General features: G+C 41.3%; 1 protein-coding gene across 3 annotated transcripts in view; it reads right to left on the bottom strand.

Annotated features, from left to right (window-relative positions):
• The window catches only part of LOC105482392 (gem nuclear organelle associated protein 5), a 51,287-nt gene extending 32,101 nt beyond the window's left edge, over positions 1–19,186 (bottom strand). For 2 of the 3 annotated variants that reach the window (XM_011742443.3, XM_011742445.3), the window contains exons 1-12: positions 18,942–19,186; positions 17,995–18,155; positions 17,124–17,305; positions 13,077–13,228; positions 12,426–12,545; positions 10,932–11,064; positions 9,779–9,944; positions 8,235–8,447; positions 7,168–7,253; positions 3,863–3,945; positions 2,494–2,627; positions 446–519 (exon numbers count right to left, since the gene is read on the bottom strand). In XM_011742443.3, the coding sequence (XP_011740745.2) occupies positions 446–519; positions 2,494–2,627; positions 3,863–3,945; positions 7,168–7,253; positions 8,235–8,447; positions 9,779–9,944; positions 10,932–11,064; positions 12,426–12,545; positions 13,077–13,228; positions 17,124–17,305; positions 17,995–18,155; positions 18,942–19,107 (1,670 nt within the window). In that variant the 5' untranslated portion in view covers positions 19,108–19,186. The remainder of the gene's footprint in view (positions 1–445; positions 520–2,493; positions 2,628–3,862; positions 3,946–7,167; positions 7,254–8,234; positions 8,448–9,778; positions 9,945–10,931; positions 11,065–12,425; positions 12,546–13,076; positions 13,229–17,123; positions 17,306–17,994; positions 18,156–18,941) is intronic. The other variant, XM_011742444.3, reaches the window with a different exon arrangement.
• Between the last annotated feature and the right edge of the window lie 1,968 nt (positions 19,187–21,154).

Raw genomic sequence — 21,154 nt, 5'->3', positions numbered from 1 at the left:
ATAAAATTGTGTTCATCAGGCCTTCATGACAAATGATGATACGGAGAAGCTAAAAGAATTAACAGATCAATGGCTGAATTAGGACTGTTACTATGATTAACACTGGTCAGGACACAGACCTAAAAAGCATTTCCGACTAGGCTTACTTTAAACAAATGGAGTGAGATTTAGGCAGTTCAACATAGGAGGTGACCGTTTTGTGAGGCACAAGACAGCCAAAATACAGTGTAGTCAAATACTCTCAATGGACCGAAAATATCTAAATAATTCTGTAGTTCTCAAAGACAGAGGGCACTCCCAGATCAGCAGAGGAATATCAAGAATAAACCAAAATACCAAATACAACTGGGCCTCCCCAGCTAACGTTACAGACGGTATTAGTCAGCTTGTGATCAAATGTATGTGCAATCACAAATTTTTGTATCTTAAAGAAGCAAATACATACCCATCTTCATTGCCAAGAGCCATGATTTTGCCATCTGCTTTCCAACTTATCTCTGTGTGTACAGGCAATTTGTACTAGAAAGCAGAACAAACCAATCTTGATTATAAACATATCTCACAAATCAACAATGACAGCATGAGAAAAAAAAAACCCCTAGAGTTTAAAAACGTTTTAATTATACAACAGCTATTCTTGTAAATAATCTACATAATTAGTCAAAGGATTACTAAGAACACGCATTCTAATTCTCATTTCCTAACTGGGTCAAAAAAACAAAACAAAACAAAACAAAAAACCCCCAAGGCCAATAAGTACTAAATGTTTACAATGCTTAACCTTGTGAAATATATACTTAATTAAACTGATCTGTGCCCATCAGCTTTGACAACATGGGGACCATGGGTCCTTAAAGAAAGCTACATAGACTCTCCTTGTTTTCTATCCCTTCAAAGCTTCTTTCCCTGAATCATTTCCCTCACATATCTATATGCTGGTGTTCCCCAAGGCTGCCTGGGCCGCCTTCTCTTGTTAATTGTCTCTTTAGCCCACTCATACATGCCCACAGCTTCTTTATCTATCATTACTGTGAAGGGATTCCAAATTTCTATTTCCAGTTCAGACTCCTAGTATGAACTTCTGATCCACACATTCAAGTGTTAATAAACTAAAAGTCTTAGGAACAGGAATTTTGTCTCTTTTATTCATTGCTGAATGTTAATGTTTAGATAAAATTAAAGACAATGAGGGAATATAATAGACATTTCAATTTATAACTAAATGTTAGTTTTATACTAGCCGTAAAAGTAATGAGCAACAATATAAAAATGCTCACTGGGGCTGGGCATCGTGGCTCATGCCTATAATCCCAGCACTTTGGGAGGCCAAGGTGGGTGGATCACTTGAGGCCAGGAGTCCGAGACCAGAGCCTGGTCAACATGGTGAAATCCTGTCTCTACTAAAGACACAAAAATTAGCCAGGCTTGGCACGTGCTTGTAATCCCAACTACTCAGGTGGTTGAGACATGATAATCACGTAAATCCGGGAGGTGGAGGCTGCAGTGAGCCAAGATCGCGTCACCGCACTCCAGCCTGAGTGACAGAACGAGGCTCTGTCTCAAAAAATAAATAAGTAAATAAATAAAAATACTCATTTGAAAGGGGTAAGGAGGCCAAGGCAGGTGGATCACTTGAGCTCAGAAGTTCAAAACCAGCCTGGCCAACATGGTGTAACCCCATCTCTACTTAAAAATACAAAAATTAGCTGGGCATGGTGGCCTATGCCTGCAGTCCCAGATACTTGGGAGGCTAAGGCAGGAGAATCTCATGAACCTAGGAGGCCGGAGGTCGCAGTGAGCCGAGATCATGCCACTGCACTCCAGCCTAAGCGACAGAGCGAGGCTCTGTCTCAAAAAAAAAAAAAAAAAAAAAAAAGAAAAGAAAGGGTAAGGAAATCTCAACATTTAAGGTATGACTTTAAAAGACAGTTCTGGCACATATTGACAGAATGATAATGCAAATGTAATTAAACATGGGAATCTGGATAAAGGATATAAGCAACTTATGTGTATTATTTTCGTAGCTTTGTGTAAATCTAAAATCATTTTACCAGAAAATTAAAAACAAAATGACAATTTTGTCTTGAGTAAAACACCACGCAGTTGCATTTGGACACTATATTAATGTTATTTTTACCACGGCATCACTTTGGTGAAAGTAGTTGGCCTGAAAAGGATGCTTTATACCTAACACCTGAAAGTTTATAATAAATCATTGTTGCAATTGAGACAAACCTTTTTTGTTTCCGTGGTTCTGTTTTTTTTTTTTTTTGCCTCATACTCACTGTCTGAGAGGTACTTCCTTGTTTTATTCAAGGATAAAGACTCCTAAGATACATAACTCACAAATTCACGCACAGCCTTATAAGAATATTTAAGAAATCTGACTTACTATGATGATGGTAATCTCTAATATCATTTATTCTGCAGGATGGGAAACCCAGAGGGATCTGTGATGTAGAAAGAAAAGACTTTAGGACCACAAGAACTCACTTTGATTGAATTGGTGTCCCTGATGAGTTTGTTGATGTCAAAGGCTTCTCCACTAAGCTTCCAGGGGTTATGCTGTAAGACAATCCCTTCTCCTCCACAGCTGTATAAAGCAAGGGAAGGTCTGTCTCCTTCTCCTGTATGAAATAAGAAAAGAAACGTACCAGTTTTGTACTTCACCAGCTTAACTATTTGTTGCTGTAGTGTGACTATATCATACTATATAGTTGTTTCAAAAGAACTATATATTTGAAACATTCTAATACACTGGAATAAAATCACTGTTCTTTCCATCTGAACACAGTTGTTGGGAGCAAGTAAAAAAACTATACTACTATAATTCTAGGTTAATTTATGTGATGCAACATATCTGCTTTAAACATTCTTCTGGTATTCACAATAATAGGGGTCCAAAAGCTGGGATCAGAAAACAAACATATATGTTCTCAAAGCAAGGCTTCTGAGAATTTGCTTTTTCTTCCAGAAATGAGTACTCTTTGGGAATTATATAGCACAGTAGGACTTTCTATGTCTTATAACAATGAGATGTCATCAAAGCAGTGATTTCCTTAGTATCACAGCAATCCTCTTAATTTTTAACAAGCAGTGATTCTGGTGGGTTTCTGTAAGTGCAAGTTTTACTTTTACCACCGGTAGATCACAAATCAAATATCCAGTAAACATTTGTTGAATAAATGAACTACAAATTCTAATGCTACTTGAGTTATGATAAATCTACTTATCCTCTCTATGTAATGCAATTCCTATAGACATTTACAGATGTTTCATCATAGATGGTTAAGAAAAGTTTATCAGAGACTTTTGATGAATACACTCATTTAAAAAGCTAAAAGAAAAGACTCATTATTTTAGGAATAAGAAATAGAAAGACAAGGCTTAGGGGCTAGAAGAGGGAAAGGAGTAGAATGCTGAATTAAAGGCAAGAGATCATTTCAGAAACTCTAAGTTTGCTTTTCCTGTGGATGAAAACAGATATTATTCCATTAATATACTGAAGTATCGTTCTAATTCTGATAAAATTAAAAAGTGACAGTAAGTTTTAGTGAAGAATATTAGACTGCGTATCAGGATCCAGCATGATAACTACATATACAATGAAAAAGTCCCGATCAAATAGAGGAAACAATGCTTTAGTGAGTTTGGGGAAGCTTCTTATGGGTAAATGGTTTCTCCCAGGAACTGTGATTTATCGTCTGCCACTACTGTCTTCATGAACCCCTGGGGACATAAGCAGCCCACAAAAGCAGTCAGTGCACTAGACCATTTATGACTCTTTCCATCTTTAATATTTTAAGATTAAACTGAAGGAAGAATACTCTCATATTTGTTACGGAATTGCTCAGACACTTACCAAGTGACATGGGGGGTACTGGTGGCCCCCAGGCTAAAGTATATACAGTCTTCTTATGATATGTGCTAGAAATCTGTGGAGGCCTTTAGAAGAGCGGGGAGAGAGAACAAACGGAGATTTAAACAAAAAGGCATAGTGAAAAACAGAACATCTTCTTCTAAAAGGTCCCCCTTATAAACGTAACTACTAATAATTGGAGAAAAATAATTCAACAATATCTTGCTCCAAATGTAAAGTAATTAATTATAAGATTTACATTTAAATTATATTTAAATGTCAAATAATGATATTTACTACCAAAACGATTAAGTCCCAAACATATCTTACCCCCGCAAAAAATGTTACTCCTACCCATCTAGCCAGAACATATATTATCAACACCCGAATGTATTCACTTTACAGTCATATAAAAGATGACAAGTCATTTTAGACTTACTCTGTGCCATTAACATTTCTTAAACTGAGACAAGATTTCAGGGTAGAGAGATTTTCAGTTTGTGATTGTCTTTTAAAGAAGGCATACTCCTAAGAGTATTTTCGAAGGCTGTTGTGGTAATAGTATGTGATGTGTCAGTAGAGAATGCTTAACTTTGTAGGAAAAAACCAGGCAGTACTGTTATTTCTTTTACCATAAATTATCATACATTCTTTGTATGATTTTAGAATTCCAGAGCCTATGAATAATTAGCAGCTGACTTACTTCCATTAATCTGACAAATTTATAGTAATCATGCTAAAAAATAAATCAAAATTTCTAAAAGAAATTTATATTTTATAAACAGGCTAATTTATACTGTAGCATATTTCTTTTCTTTTTTTGAGACAGAGTCTCGCTCTGTCTCCCAGGCTGGAGTGCAGGGGCGTGATCTCCGCTCACTGCAAGCTCCGCCTCTCGGGTTCACGCCATTCTCCTGCTTCAGTCTCCGGAGTAGCTGGGACTACAGGCACCTGCCACCACGCCTGGATAATTTTTTGTATTTTTAGTGGAGATGGGGTTTCACAGTGTTCCCCAGGATAGTCTCGATCTCCTGACCTCGTGATCCGCCTGCCTCGGCCTCCCAAAGTGCTGGGATTACAGGCGTGAGCCAACGTGCCAGGCCTTAAAATAATGTTTTATTTGAGAGTTAAAAAAGGAAAATAGTCAACTGCATGTAGGTTCTACACGAGGAGAACTGCATATAAAAAGGACAGCTCTGGCCAGGCACAGTGGCTCACATCTGTAATCCCAGCACTTTCGGAGGCTGAGGTGGGCGGATCACGAGGTCAGGAGATCGAGACCATCCTGGTGAACACTGTGAAACCCCATCTCTACTACAAATACAAAAAATTAGCCGGGTGTGGTGGCAGGTGCCTGTAGTCCCAGCTACTCCGGAGACTGAGGCAGGAGAATTGCTTGGACCCGGAAGGTGGAGGTTTTGGTGAGCTGAGATTGCACCACTGTACTCCAGCCTGGGCAACAAGTATGAAACTCCGTCTCAAGAAAAAAAAAAAAAAAAGGACAGCTCTGCAGTAAATGATTTTCACTCAGAAATGAATGATCTAAGACAGAGGCTGGCCAACCTTTTCTGTAAATATTTCAGGCTTTGTTAGCCATGTGGTCCCTGCCACAACTACTCCACTCCGCTGTGGTAGTATGAAAGCAGCCAGACAGAACGTAAACAAAGGAGTGTGGCCATGTCACAATAAAATTTTACTTACAGCCACTGAAATCTGATTTATTTACTCTTCACATGTCATAAAATATTCTTTTGATATTTCTCCAGCCACTTAAAAAGGTAAAACCATTCTTAATTCATGGACCATGGTTCACCAACGCCTGGTCTAGAACAGTGTTGTCCAATAAGGTAGCCATTAGTCACAGATGCCTCTTGTGCATTTAAAATGGGGAGACTGAGGAACTGAATTCCTATTTCAATTACTTTAAGTATAAATAGCCACATGTGGCTACTGTCAGGCCTCTGAGCCCAAGCTAAGCCATCATATCCCCAGTAACCTGCACGTACACATCCAGATGGCGTGAAGCAACTGAAGATCCACAGAAGTGAAAATAGCTTAACTGATGACATTCCACCATTGTGATTTGTTTCTACCCCACCCTAACTGATCAATGTTCTTTATTTTATTTTATTTTAGTTTTTTGAGACGGAGTTTTGCTTTTGTTGCCCAGGCTGGAGTGCAATGGAGCGATGTCGGCTCACTGCAACCTCTGCCTCCCGGAATTCAGGCGATTCTCCTGCCTCAGCCTTCCTGAGTAGCTGGGATTACAGGCATGTGCCACCATGCCAGCTAATTTTGTATTTTTAGTAGAGACGGGGTTTCTCCATCTTGGTCAGGCTGGTCTCGAACTTTAGACCTCGGATGATCTGCCCGCCTCAGCCTCCCAAAGTGCTGGGATTATAGGCGTGAGCCACCGTGCCTGGCCCAATGTTCTTTATAATCTCCCCCACCCTTAAGAAGTTTGTTTGTAATTCTGCCTGCCCTTGAGAATGTACTTTGTGAGATCCACCCCCTGCCCCCAAAACATTGCTCTTAACTCCACCGCCTATCCCAAAACCTGTAAGAACTCATGATAATCCCACCACCTTTGCTGACTTCTTTTCGGACTCAGCCCACCTGCAACCAGGTGAAATAAACAGCCACGATGCTCACACAAAGCCTGTTTGGTGATCTCTTCACATGGAGATGTGAAACAGCTACCAAACTGAACAACACAGGTTTGGATTCTAATCAAGCCTCTAGAGCAGCAGCGTACAAAAATAAACAATGTAAGCCACAAATATGAACGGTATATGTAACCTAAAGTTTTCTAGTAGCCATATTTAAAAAAAGCAAAAAAAAAAAGAAATTTTAATAATGTATTTTATTTAACTCAGCAGACTCAAAATATTATTTAAAATGTAATAAAAAATAAAATAATTATTAAGAGACTTTTAACTTTTTTCAAATATTAAGATTCAGAACTCCGGTGTACTTTACACTTATAGCACATCTCGGTTTGGACTTGGCACCTTTCAAGTGCTCTGTAATCACCTGTGGTTAATGACTGCTGTAGTGGACAATGTAGCTATACACATAACTTCTAGTTCATACGAAATATAGGGAACAGGGAAATGAGTTAGAAGCTACCACAAGGAGATAACTAACAAGTGCAAAATGTGGAATAGTTTACCAAACAACTGATTTGTAGTCTTCAAATTGAAAAGGCAATGCTATGAAAAGGAAACTGAGGGATTATTCTTGAGCAGGGGTGTCCAATCTTTTGGCTCCCCTGGGCCACAATGGAAGAAGAATCACCCATTTCTTACTTGTTGGAGTAGGTGTCATACAATCCCACTTTTCCATCATCAGTTCCAAAAGCTAAGCAACCTTCCTTGGTTGGGTGCCAGCACAGCTACAAAAAAAGAGTTCCCAAGTGAGAATATAAGAAATGCGGCATATAGTTAAAGGAGTCCTTACATTACCCTTTAAGTATCCAAAGAGAAAACTTTCTTGCTCTGATTTCTTCATTATTTAAAGGAGAAAAAGGTTATTAAAAACAAAGTCAATGTCATCTGTAATCTTTCATCCAAAAAACCGACTGCAGATCTTGTATCTCTCTTTCCAGATATTTTTGTGAATAAGCTTATACACAATTGAAAAAACCAAATGAGTTCAAATACATAAATGATGTGCATTATACACTGTCGAGTGGGAATACAAGATTCCGGAAGAATTTAGAAAATACAGTTCTATTAATATTAAATAGTTTACAAAATTTGAAAAGATAGATCATAAACTGTCCACAGTAGTTTTCTGGATTATTCAAGTAGGGGACTGGAGTGGAGGGTAAAGTAGGAAAAAAATGTTTCCTTTCTCCATTTTTGTGTTGTTTGATTTTCTTTTTAAACCATAGAAGTTTATTACCTTTAGATTCAGTAGGCAAAAGAAAGGTATCATTTTAGAGAAAACCAAAAAAACTACACATACCGTTTTGTAACCTGCTTTCCATGTTTTATAATAGACATTTTTCATAAATCATTTATATACCTTTCCATATCAAGGAAGAAAGAATCTACATTATCATTTTCAATAATTTGATGCCATTCCAACATGTGGTTATCTTATAACTTAATGTGTTTTCTATGAATATACAGTCAGGCTATTTCTAACTTCTTACTATGAGAAAAAATGCTGAGATGAAAAGTCTTAATAAATTTAAACTCTGGAGGATAATGGGTTTGGTTACAGGATCCTTTTGCTTTCCTAGTTTCAAACTTCACTCAACGTACTTTAAAACTTTTGATTACCAACAGAGCTCATTTAAATGAACAGGCATAAAAGAGAATTATTTGAAAAAAAAAAAAGTTCAAAACAAGCTCAAAAAAATCCTTACCGCTGTAACTTTGGACTTGACACCTTGCCAAAAATGTTTCACATCATAGTTGTTCTTTATGGAGAGTGTATTCCATACACGGATCATGCCATCCCCAACACCTATGGCCAAAGAGCCTACGTCCACAGAAGAGAAAGCCAGGCTGTATGCAAACCCACCAAGGGAAGGCAGGGTCCAACAGCACTCCAGGGTGGCCATGTCCCAGCATTTTACCTGCAAAGATTAATGGTAAGGGCCTAAACATAAAAAAGAACAGAGAAACAAGGAAAAAAAAAAATCTGATATGTGAAATGGGATAGGCTCAAAGAATGGGTAAGGATAACGTATGTCTTCCAGTAGGAATCGAAGAAAGCACTGCTAAGAAAAAAAAGTTAGTAATAAATTATGTTGCTTACAGGGATCTTAAAATACATTTATTTCCAAAGATGTCAAGTGAATTCAGGGTTACACAATAAATAAACCAGAACCCACACCTCCTGTCTCCAACTTCGGGGGTCTTTCTGTCCTACTATAGCACTGGTAACCTCCTCATTTGGCAAACTCTAAGAAGATGGCCTCAGCACAGTGGAAAAATCAAAGAACTGCTCTCTCAAAAGGCAAAACACCTTATCATACCCCGGGAAGGAGGTGCGGTAAGTTTTTAATCATCACTTGATGATTAAAAAGAGACAGGTTTGGAAGAAAACGAAGTCTACCAAATAAGCCCAGTTTAACTGCAAAACAGTAAGGTAACAGGCTTTCAACTAAAGTCAATAGTCTCTGAAAGATTTCTATTCTGCTAAACTACAAACCAGGATAAACCATAGCATGAGGACCTAACACAGGGGTGTCGAATCTTTTGGCTTCCTGGGGCCACAGTGGAAGCAGAATTGTCTTGGGCCACACATAAAATACACTAAAACTAGGCTGGGCATGTGGTTCATGCCTGTAATCCCAGCACTCTGGGAGGCTGAGGCAGGGGGATCATGAGGTCAGGAGATCGAGGCCATCCTGGCGAACACAGTGAAACCCTGTCTCTACTAAACACACACAAAAAAGTTAGCCGGGCGCAGGTGGGCACGTCTGTAGTCCCAGCTACTTGGGAGGCTTAGGCAGGAGAATGGCGTGAACCCAGGAGGTGGAGCTTGCAGTGAGCTGAGATCGCGCCACTGCACTCCAGCCTGGGAGACAGAGTGAACGACTCCATCTCAAAAAAAAAAAAAAAAAAAAAAAAAAAAAGAAAAAAACCCCACTAACAACAGCTGATGAGCTTAAAACCATCCTGAGCCATGGGTTGGACAAGCTTGACCTAATATATCCTTCCCTGGGCAAAACTACCCTTCTTTATCATGTCTGCTTTAACAAAAAACCATTTTGATGGGTCTTCACATTCTCCCTACATGTGAGCTATTGGTATATTCAGTGCTGATCTGTAGCAGTAACTCTGAAATTGGAGTCAGGGGTGGGGTATTATGACTTGACAGGTGCTTTGAAAAAGCCCTCTAATCCCACCCAAGTTGTAAACTGCTGCTCTACAATGCTGAGTGAAAATAAGCAGCTCTTACATCTCTATCCATTGATGTGGAAAGTAATAGCTGTTTGTCATCCTCTGTTTGTAAAGGACATAAATTAAACACAATTCTTGAATGATTTTGCCCTTCTGATGAGGCACTGAAGAGGGTGTATTTCCGTCTCCAAGATTGAGTGAGATCCCATTGCAACAGTTCACCTCTGTGAAGGAAAAACATAAGCATTAGTTCTTTTACAAACAATCTGAAAACAAGTGACTGTTGAGTCACAGAGTCTAGGCTCATAGCTGCAAAATGATTTGTCTTTTAAGGAGAGAAAAATTGCATATTCTGAAAATACGCACAAAATATCTCTGGGAAGGCTGGGTGCAGTAGCTCACATCTATAATCTCAGCACTCTGGGAGGCTGAGGCAGGAGGATAGCTTGGAGCCCAGATCTCAAGAACAGCCTAGGCAACAAAGTGAGACTGCCTCTACAAACAATTAAAAAATTAGTTGGGCATGGTGGTGCACACCTATGGTCCCAGTTACTTGGGAGGCTGAGGTGGGAGAATTGCTTGAGCCCAGGAGGTTGAGGCTGCAGTGAGCTGTGTTTGCATCACTGCATTCAAGCCTGGGTAACAGAGCAAGACCCTGTTTAAAAAAAAAAAAAAAATTTGAGCCACAGAAAGGGGAACCAAGTAGCCAGGGAAGACAGGACAGTTTATTATATAATTTCATTCTTCTTGAACCATGTGAGTATACTGGACTACCCTTTAAACAGATTTATCTCCAGTCACTAGAAGTAGGTAGTCAATGAACTCTGTTTACTGAATGGGCATAGCCATCCAACCTAAGAGAAAATATTATAACCATCTCCCCTTTCTACACATGAAGTGACTGAAGCTCAGAAAAGTAAAGGGTCTTGCTCATGAATACAAGGCAGTAAGTGACAAAGTGATTCTGAAATTTACTTCTGACTTCAGAGTCCATATTCCTAACTGCCAGACTATACTTATTTGATCTTTTTACAGCTCTGTTAGTAGACAGCACAAGCATCAGTCTCACAATTTTTCCATTTCAAATGGGGTCCATCATAATACAAGCCTTGGCCATTATTTTCTCCATCTACAAAGAGAAACCTAGGAGTCCTTGAGGCCAAATAGAAAAACAAAACATATCTAAGAAAGCATGACCATAAAAGACTTACCCAAAACAGCTAGATACCAGCTGTGTTGGCTGATTGCTGGGCCAATGGAGTGTCAACCAAAGGCGCTCTTTAACAGTTGGGTCTATACCCCCTCCTCTTCTCTTCAGAAAGGGCAATTTCAAAATCATCACCCCTGCAGATTAAAAGGAAGGCCAATGGGCACTCAAGACAGTGAAATTACATGCATGACATTGCTGGCAGTTCACAATACACAGTCTGAGCTGTAAAAGCTTGTTAGTTTGGTTACTTAGAATTCAGATCTCGTTTTCCAATGGTTACAATTATAACCATTATAATGGTTATATTTTTAACCACTATAAATAGTGGTTAATACTAGTCTAGCTACATTTAGGTCAAATAAGCTTCCATAAGCTATCTTGACAACCTCAACACATTAAGAGTATATTTTCTTTTTTTGGCCAGGCGCGGTGGCTCATGCCTGTAATCCCAGCACTTTGGGAGGCTGAGGCGAGCAGACCATGAAGTCAGGAGATCGAGTGGATGAGTGGGTATGCAAAATGTGGGACATACATACAATGGAATATTATTCAGCCTTAGAAAGGAAGGATATGCTGATGTACGGTACAACATCAACGAACCTCAGGGATATATGCTAAGTGAAATAAGCCAATCACAAAAAGACATATCATATGTCTAATTTCACTCAAAGAAAATACTCAAGAGTAGTCAAAATCATAGAGCAGAAAGCAGAATGATGGTTGCCAGGGCCTGGGGGAGGGGAGAATGGAGAGTAGAATTCTGGAGACAGGTGGTTGTGACAGTTGCACAACTTTAGGGTATACTTAATACCACTTAAATGTACACTTAAAAGTGATAAAAATGGCAAATATTGTATTTTCCACCACAGCTTAAAAAACTGCGAGAAAAAAAAAATAAAATGGAGAAGCCCGCTAGAAAGAGAAAAGCAAGATTTTTACTATAAAGGTTATATTCCCTAATATATTATAAATATTAATTATGCCTAGAGTTTCTCTTAATTTTTAAACTTAACGAGAAAAGTTCTGTTCAAAGAGAAATTTGGGAACGCTAAATGATTGAGGGGCTCTATAATTTGGATAAAATGAGCTTTTACACATAATTCCAGGCTGGGTGTATGTTATTCTGCATTTGTGCATTAAAAGCTCTAACTCTTGAGATCTTTTCCATTCTCCTGGCCTAGGCCATATCATGTTCTAATATTCCCATTTTTATTACAAATATTCTGCTCTCCATGCCAAATAGTGACCCTTTCTATAAACCAAGAGGTCCTTGTTTTCTTCTGGAATGCATGGGAAATACTCATTCTAAGGCCAGATGTTGAGAGAATAGACAGTTCTAGCCCAGGCTCAAATGAGGAAGCAGAATTCTAGACCGAAAAGTGAAGAATTGCTCTCAGATAGATGACACACCCACAGGACAATAAGACAGAACAAAAAACCCTCTACTTCCACCAGATCAACACAGGTTACATCACAAAAGAAAGATCAATCTTACCTCGGCCTCTAGAACAGCTCCAGATTCGAATGGTTTGATCTTTGCTTCCAGTGGCTAAGTAGCAGCCTTTTGTTACTGGAGCTTGTGCCACAGCATTCCCATTGGTAATTTCAGCTTCTTCTATGAGATAGGTAGCAATTTTGCTTTTAATTTGCATTAAACACGCACTAATATAAAACAATTAGTTTGCAAGAGTTCCCAGAACTTAGCTATCTCTTTCATAGGTCTGAACTGTAAAATTTGAAGTTTTATGTATAATTAAAATGATATAATTCAGCCGGGCACAGTGGCTCACGCCTGTAATCCCAGCACTTTGGGAGGCTGAGGCAGGTGGATCACCTAAGGTCGGGAGTTCAAGACCAGTCTGACCAACATGGAGAAACCTGTCTCTACTAAAAATACAAGATTAGCTGGGCATGGTGGTGCATGCCTGTAATTCCAGCTACTTGGGAGGCTGAGGCAGGAGAATCGCTTGAACCTGGGAGGCGGAGGTTGCGGTGAGCTGAGATCGCGCTCCAGCCTAGGCAACAAGAGCGAAACTCTGTCTCCAAAAATAAATAAATAAATAAACAAGCGATAAAATGATATAATTGTACCCACTCTGTTCTTCAGACCTCAAGAGTACTGAACCTTCCCTTAAACCATCTGTACCTGAAGTTTCCTCTTGGTTTATAGATAAACAATCTTCACCAGGCAGGGGACACCAGGCTATGGAGTGGATTTCATCATCATGGCCTCGAAGCCTATGAATAACTTCTCCTTTCTTACTGATGTCAATTATCACCACTATGCCATCCTTGTAGCTAAAAAACAAGAGTTAGAAATATTACTAAAAAAATGAAGACAGAACAGAGTCTCTAGCAAACATTTTGGCTTAGAGTTACCATTGGCGCATTCCTTAAAGTTAGGTGCATTTGGGGTGGCGGAGGAGGGAAGAGGACAAAAAATAATTTTGTTTTTTCCTTTTTTTAAATGTGCTCACCTTATGTCTCCTGGTTTTGTTAAAACCCTTCTCTCTAGGATCAAACTCTTGGCACTAGGTAATTCTATGTACGTTGCCTGGTACAAAGCTCACAGTGGACCATGATTTTGTTCTAAGGGAACTTTCATAGTTTTTGCAAGTGTCCAGCAACTCTTCTTCTTTTTTTTTTTTTTCCCTCTCTGTTGTCCAGGCTGGAGTGCAGTGGCACAATCACCACTTACTGCAGCCTTGACTTCCCAGGCTCAAGCAATCCTCCCCCCTCAGCCTCCCAGAGTAGCTGGGACTACAGGTGCGTGCAATGCTCAGCTAATTTTTGAATTTTTTTTGCAGAGATGGGGTTTCACCATGTTGCTCATGGCTGGTCTCGAACTCCTGGGCTCAAGTAATCTACCTGTGTTGGCCTCCCAAAGTGATGGGATTACAGGCCTGAGCCACCACACCCGGCCAACTCTTCTAATTAGAGATAATTTTGTCCTAGTGCACTGGAAAATAATCTCTTTTTTAGAAGTGACACTACTTTTTTAACTGTGAACTTAACAAAAGTTGCAGAATTCTACACTCTAGACTTGCATGTTCCAAGGCTGTCATTTTATGAACTCACAGGAAACTGAGAAACTCTAATAGCTTTTTAGAAATGAATTATTTCAGATACATAAAAAAAGTAATCTACCACCCTGCCTAACAAAAACAATTACCGATAGAGCTGAAGCCCTGTGTGCATTCCACCTCAATCAAACCTCTCTCCTTGCCGGATCTCTTCTCCTTTTCTTCCTTTACCCAGAGGTCAAACTCTATTTGTGAATTGTGTTATATCATTCCTAGCCTTTCTTTGTATGTATTCCTAAATAAGATATAGATTTTGCATATTTTAAAACTGCATATAAATGCTATCATTTGTTTTCCTGCAGCTTGTTTTTTTCACTCATTCTGTTTGTAAGTCATCCATGTTGATACAAGTAACTCTAGTTCCTGGCCAGTCATTACACTATTGTATTAGTACTGCAGTGTGTGAATATATCAAAGTTTATTCATTTTCCTTTTGAAGGGCTTCCATTTTTTACAACAAAAAAAATGCTATTAATGTTCATGTACACGTCTAACACAATTTCAGGTTTGATGCCCAGTAATAGAACTGCCAGGATGTTAAGATACATGCATCTTTATTAGAAAGTACAAAACTGCATTCTACAAAGTTGTTGTACCTATTCACACTTCCTACACGTTAGAGCATTTGACAGGGAAGAACACCAGCACAGCTTTATTTACTTTTTTTAAAAAGAAAGACATACTAGAGTATGTCAACCTTTGAAGAGCTGGACTTTGAAAACTGCCAAGTTATGCAACCTAATTGTCAACAGATCAAGCTATTTAGAAATCTGAATCAAGCTTTCTGGGAATAATAATATTTTGAAGATCCTCCCCTGACCCCTGCCTACTACCTTTCTGTTCATCCTCTCTAGCAACTCTACTGCAACGCTGCTCCCACTTCAAGAGACTGCCGATCCAGTCCACTTCCATTTTCACTATCACTATCACTCACCCACACCTGTCTTTCCATACTTCCCCCAACCCAATGCAGCACAGATTTCATGATCCCTCACTATCATCGACTTTTTTTTTTTCTTCTTTTTCTAAATAAGAGTCTTTGGCCGGGCGCGGTGGCTCAAGCCTGTAATCCCAGCACTTTGGGAGGCCGAGGCGGGCGGATCACAAGGTCAGGAGATCGAGACCACAGTGAAACCCCGTCTCTACTAAAAATACAAAAAATTAGCCAGGCGCGGTGGCAGGCGCCTGTAGTCCCAGCTACTCAGGAGGCTGAGGCAGGAGAATGGCGTGAACCCAGGAGGCGGAGCTTGCAGTGAGCCGAGATCGCGCCACTGCACTCCAGCCTGGGCAGCAGCGTGAGACTCCGTCTCAAAAAAAAAAAAAAAAAAAGAGTCTTGCTCTGTCGCCCAGGCTGGAGTGCAGTGGCGCAATCTCGGCTCACCGCAACCTCCACCTCCCAGGTTCACACTGTTCTCCTGCCTCACCCTCCTGAGTAGCTGGGATTACAGGTGTGCACCAACACGTCTGGCTAATTTTTGTTTGTTTTTTTGAGAATGGAGTTTTGCTCCTGTTAACCAGGCTGGAATGCAATGGATCAATCCTGGCTCACCACAACCTCCGCCTCCCGGGTTGAAGCGATTCTCCTGCTTCAGCCTCCCAAGTAGCTGGGATGACAGGCATGCGCCACCACACTTAATTTTGTATTTTTAGTAGAGACGGGGTTTCTCCATGTTGGTCAGGCTGGTCTTGAACTCCCGACCACAGGCGATTTGCCTGCCTTGGCCTCCCAAAGTGCTAGGATTACAGGCGTGCACCACCGCGCCCATTCTAATTTTTTTATTTTTAGTAGAGATGGGGTTTCACCATGTTGGCCGGGCTGGTGTTGAACTCCTGACCTCAGGTGATCCGCCTGCCCTGGCCTCCCAAAGTGCTGGGATTACAGGTGTGAGCCCCTGCGCCTTATCATCGACTTTTAAAACTAGCCGTACTCCCCGTCTCCTTCTCCCTCAAGAGTACTTACTCCACAAAGCCCCAAACCTGGCTGAATCCAACCATCTCCTTTCTCAAACAGTTTGGGTTTACTTTAAATTAATGGTCATGATTCTTTGTTTGCCACTCAACAGTGAACATCGGGCTTACGATTTTCCTTAGTACATTCATTTTCCTATTCTCTTTGACCATTTTCATACCTCTTTGCATACCCAGTTTCAACCCCATGGAGAACTTGACTCTACCACTCTGACTTATGCCACACTGAGAAAATCAGAAATCCCAGAATGGAACACCTTCTTCTTCCAAACACATCTACAAATCTACCTGCACCTATTTCCATATTCCCAGCTGTTCTTTCTTCTTGTCATCTGAATCCAATCCCCTCTTGACTTTTCAGCATCACCCCTGCATTTATCATAGTTCACTCCTGCAACTAGCTCTTCCTCTTTTCAAGCCTTACTTCCATCAGCATAAAAACAGGTCCCCTGTATTTCCCATTTAATACTCCCTTCACCCCATCTATCCCCTCTGGGTTCATGTCTATGCACATTTTTACAACAAACTTTGTGAAAGAGTTGTTGTCTCTTTGTATACCTCTATTACCTTAGCCCCCAGTCTTTCAAATTCACTCCAGTCAGAATTTCTCCTTCAACATTCTAGGGAAATTGCTTAAGTCTTCAAATTAGAGAAAATAGACATCTTTCAATTAGAAGTACATGAAATGGTGAAGGAAAGGGGGATCATGTGAAACAACCTTGGTGATCAATGAGGAAACAGATCCCAATGCCATATCACTTTCCCAATCTAGACGGAGCGCTCAGAACTAGAGAGACCCAGCAAAGTCATCTGACACCTGGGAGTTCATGTTATATCAAAGGGCAGTAGAGAAAGCGAAAAAGGTGAAAGAGGACATTTCCTACATTTAAAGGTTGACTGGAGGAGTTAGATATGAAGAACCAAGAAGGTACAGTACCATGGAAACCAAGGAAACAAAAACAGAGGGAGTGGCAGAAATAGTAAGGACCTGGAGGAATAAATGATGCCAAGGGCTCAGGGGGAGTGGTTAACATCTGTAGATGGTTTTCTTTGAGGAATAAAAGGACAGAAGAAGATAAAGAACATGCAAAACACGATCATAAACAAACAAAAATCATCAATACAGATGGCACAGTACTTACCCAATGGCTACTAAATCTTCATGATGAGGTGAACAAGTAAGACAGAAAATTGTTCTGGGTTCTATAAAGAGGTGCTGGCTGTCATTTCTGTTAAGCCAGTAACAAAAAACTACTCCTTTTTCATCCCCAGATACTATTAAGTCCTTTACTCGAGGAGACCAATGTAATGTTGATATTGTATGCTTTAAAACAAAACAAAAATTTGTTGTCAATGCTGAAGTTTTACTTAATTTTTAACTTGTATCACAAACCAGCATAATGCTACATACATACATTAAAAGTAGTTAATACTTAGTAGTAGTACTTGTTTAGCAACATAATATTAACAAAATGGTGGGAAGATTTAGACTACTGGGAATCAAACAATCATTAAAAATTTTTTAATAGCTTAATGCAAAGTTCTTACAAAGATTAAGTAAGCCTTTTCCTTTTCCTTTGTTCTCTCAAAAAGCAGGTATATCAAGTAACTATATAGCTTAGAAATTCATTCACGCATTTACAATCTATATCAGGAGTCCATTTATATCAATAACCAGAGGATAACTGTTTTTTTTAGACCTTGTGGGCCATACCATGCCTGTTGCAACTACTCAACGCTTGTAGCATGAAAGCAGTCATAGACAATGCTTAAATGAATTAGTGTGGTTGTATTCTAATAAAACCTATTTACAAAAGCAGTTTGCCAACCTCTGGTTTGTATGCATCTCCTTTCAAAAAAAGTTAAGACATCTTACAATATGGTTTCTTATCTAATTAATGAACACAATTACAAGGTACTTTGCACAGATGAGCTAGCAAAACTAGCTTGCAACAGAAGAACTCTTAGCACAGATACATAAAAACGGTCTGAGAAACCAGTAAGCCATGGTACCTGATGGAGTGCATGTTCTGTCACAACTGTTTTTGTCTCTACATCCCATATTTTCACAGTTCCATCGTCGGAGCTGGTGGCACAGAGGTTGTACTGACCAGGGTGATGAGAAAATGTGAAGCCGGAGACCCTTTCGGTGTGTCCCACCAATTCTCCTATGACTTCAAGCAAAACCAGACACTAGGTTAATCCAAGTGCTATCCAAGGTTCCTGGCAGAATCATACTGTTGTTGGATGATGAGTGAGCAGATGCTTTGGCGTTACTTAACCCATGGTACAACGGAAAACCGAAGGACTTACAATCAGAATTCCCAAGTGCTGATATTGGCTGTGCTACGTGACTTCGAACAAGCCTCTGTGCCTCAGCTTCTCAACTGTGAAATGAATGTTGATATACTTTGCTCTGCTTAGTTCACAGACTGGAAAGCAGCTCAAATAATGTGAAAGTGATTTTTATTTAGATGTGACCAGAATAAATTACCTGGCACGTCATATCCTAAGGCACAATCAAAGCCTAGTTTGAAGCCTAAAAGCATCTGGTTTAACCCATTCATCTTACAGTAAAGAAGGCCACACGTTGCAGGATCTTGCTTAGGGCCTGCAGCTGTAGTCAAACCCCAACCCCAGGAAGGCTCCTGGCGGGCTGGCGCGCACCGGGCTGGGCGGGGGAGCCATATAAATGGCCGGGACTACATAAGGCTAACTGTTCAGTAAGCAATCGGTCCCACGTGGAAGCTCCAGGAGGCGGGACCGCTCGGCCACAGCATGGTGTAGCTCATGCTGGAGACCAGAAGCAACTCAGCTTAGTGACTGTGGGCTGCCTCTCCTCCCAGCCTGGGCCTCAGTTTCCCTAGCTGTAGAAAACGGGGTGGCTGGAGACGTCCACTCGGCGCCTCTTGGGAGCGCAGAAAGGGCAGGAAGTCTCGAGCCCAAGGGTGGTGAGTTACCTCGAAACGGGGGTGTCCCAGGACTCTCGCCTGCGCCCGGGCCCACGCGGACAAGGAAGACGGACGTCCGCGCGGCGAAGCCAAAGAGGCCCCCGGGCACGGCATCGCTGCAGCGGGCGCAGTACCAGTTGGGGGAGGGCGGCAGCGTCCGCGGCTCCTGCCCCATAACTACAAGCCGTCGCAGTCAAGAGAAGCAGCCACAACCGAACGCTCGTAGCCTCACGCCTTAGACAGGGAATGGGGCGGGGTGAATTCCGAGCCCCGCCTTCTCGGGCAGTCGCTACGGTGCGCGTCGAGGCCCAGCCAGCACCGCGCGTTCCGTTCCCGCTGCTGGCTGGCTGGGAAGGGCTGGACCGCGTGTGCTGCGTTGGCTCTCAGTACCTAGCCCGGGGAGAAGGTCCGCCGCAACCCTGGCCAGGATCGGATGTTGCCTGAGCACAGCCCCGAGGTTAAGCATTCTCACTTCGCACAGAAAGGCACAAAATTAGAGGATTAGACTAGTAGAACCAACGCTCCACGCTACCAGTTTATTCTTTAGATCCGTTCGACCACTATCCTGTCCAGTGTTTTTTGAACGCTATGTGCCAGGGTACTTTGCTAGTTGTGGAGGTGTTTTAAAGATATTCACAAGAGGCCGGGTGCGGTGGCTCACGCCTGTAATCCCAGCACTTTGGGAGGCCGAGGCGGGCGGATCACGAGGTCAGGAGTTAAAGACCGGCCTGGTCAACATAGTGAAATCCCGTCTCTACTAAAAATACAAAAAATAAAATAAAATAATAAAATAAGATGGTGTGGCGGCAGGCGCCTGTAATCCCAGCTGCTCGGGAGGCTGAGGCAGGAGAATCGCTTGAACCCGGGAGGCGGAAGTTGCAGTGAGCGGAGATCGCGCCACTGCACTCCAGCCTGGGCGACATTGCGAGACTCCATCTCAAATAAAAACAGAACAAAAAGAAACAGAAAAGATATGCACAAGAAGCCACTTAACAAAAATATGGAGCCTGAGAGACAGACTGGTGTGAGCTGTGGTTGTGCCACTGCACTCAAGCCTGGGCAATAGAGTGAGACCCTGTCTCAAAAAAATAAAAATATGAAAGTACAAATCTGGAATTAAAAAGGGAAAGAACAGTTTCTGCAACTGGGTGGCAATTCTGGCTCTGGGTTCTGGGTACTCAAAGATGAAAGAGAAGCAAATGGAGTGACTCTTGATTTGCTTGATTAAGGGCCAGCTCTGTGAAGGAAGCTGTATGTGGTAAATAGTGTGGAAGAAAGTTTCCTTTCAACTCAAAACTGCTAAAATGCTCAGATTCTGCACTACTCGTGTGTTGCTTGTTTGCACTGGGTATCTGGCACTCCTGCATATGTAGCAAACTGAAATCTGAACTACCTGTCATTAATACAGAGAGTCAAATACATATATTTGGATGCGTCTAGGAGCACAAATTTGGAGGCACCTAGCTGTAGATTGATTACTGGTTTGCCAGTTGTTAGCTGAGAGACTTTAACCTATCCTAAATGTGTTTCCTCATTTGAAGAAGGAAAATGATAATCCATGCCTTGTTGGATTGCTGTGAGGAATAATTGAGATTTTAGTGAAATACCTGCCGGATAAACGGCAGTAAATGCCAGACGAATATAAACTCATTTCTTGAAGGTCAACCAGATAAGTAGGGATTAGGCCAGCATACATCATATTTGAACTATTTGCTCTTTATTTTTATTTTATTTTATTTTTTTTTGAGACGGAGTCTCGCTCTGTCACCTAGGCTGGAGTGCAGTGGCCGGATCTCGGCTCACTGCAAGCTCCGCCTCCCGGGTTTACGCCATTCTCCTGCCTCAGCCTCCCGAGTAACTGGGACTACAGGCGCCCACCACCTCGCCTGGCTAGTTTTTTTTGTATTTTTTAGTAGAGACGGGGTTTCACCGTGTTAGCCAGGATGGTCTCGATCTCCTGACCTCGTGATCCGCCCGTCTCGGCCTCCCAAAGTGCTGGGATTAAGGCTTGAGCCACCGCGCCCGGCCTTATTTGCTCTTTAAAAGAGATTTTAGGCTAGGTTGGGTGGCTCACACCTCTAATTTCAGCACTTTGGGAGGCCGAGGAGGGCAGATCGCTTGAGCCCAGGAATTCAAGATCAGCCTGGGCAATTTGGCGAAACTCCGTCTCTATAAAAAATACAAAAACTAGCCGGGCGTGGAGACTTGACGTGAGCCTGTAG

Source organism: Macaca nemestrina, chromosome 6 (assembly GCF_043159975.1).
Source record: "Macaca nemestrina isolate mMacNem1 chromosome 6, mMacNem.hap1, whole genome shotgun sequence".
Classification (NCBI taxonomy): domain Eukaryota; kingdom Metazoa; phylum Chordata; class Mammalia; order Primates; family Cercopithecidae; genus Macaca; species Macaca nemestrina.
Note: the sequence above shows the minus strand (reverse complement) of the source record. Positions and strands in the feature narration are given on the sequence as shown.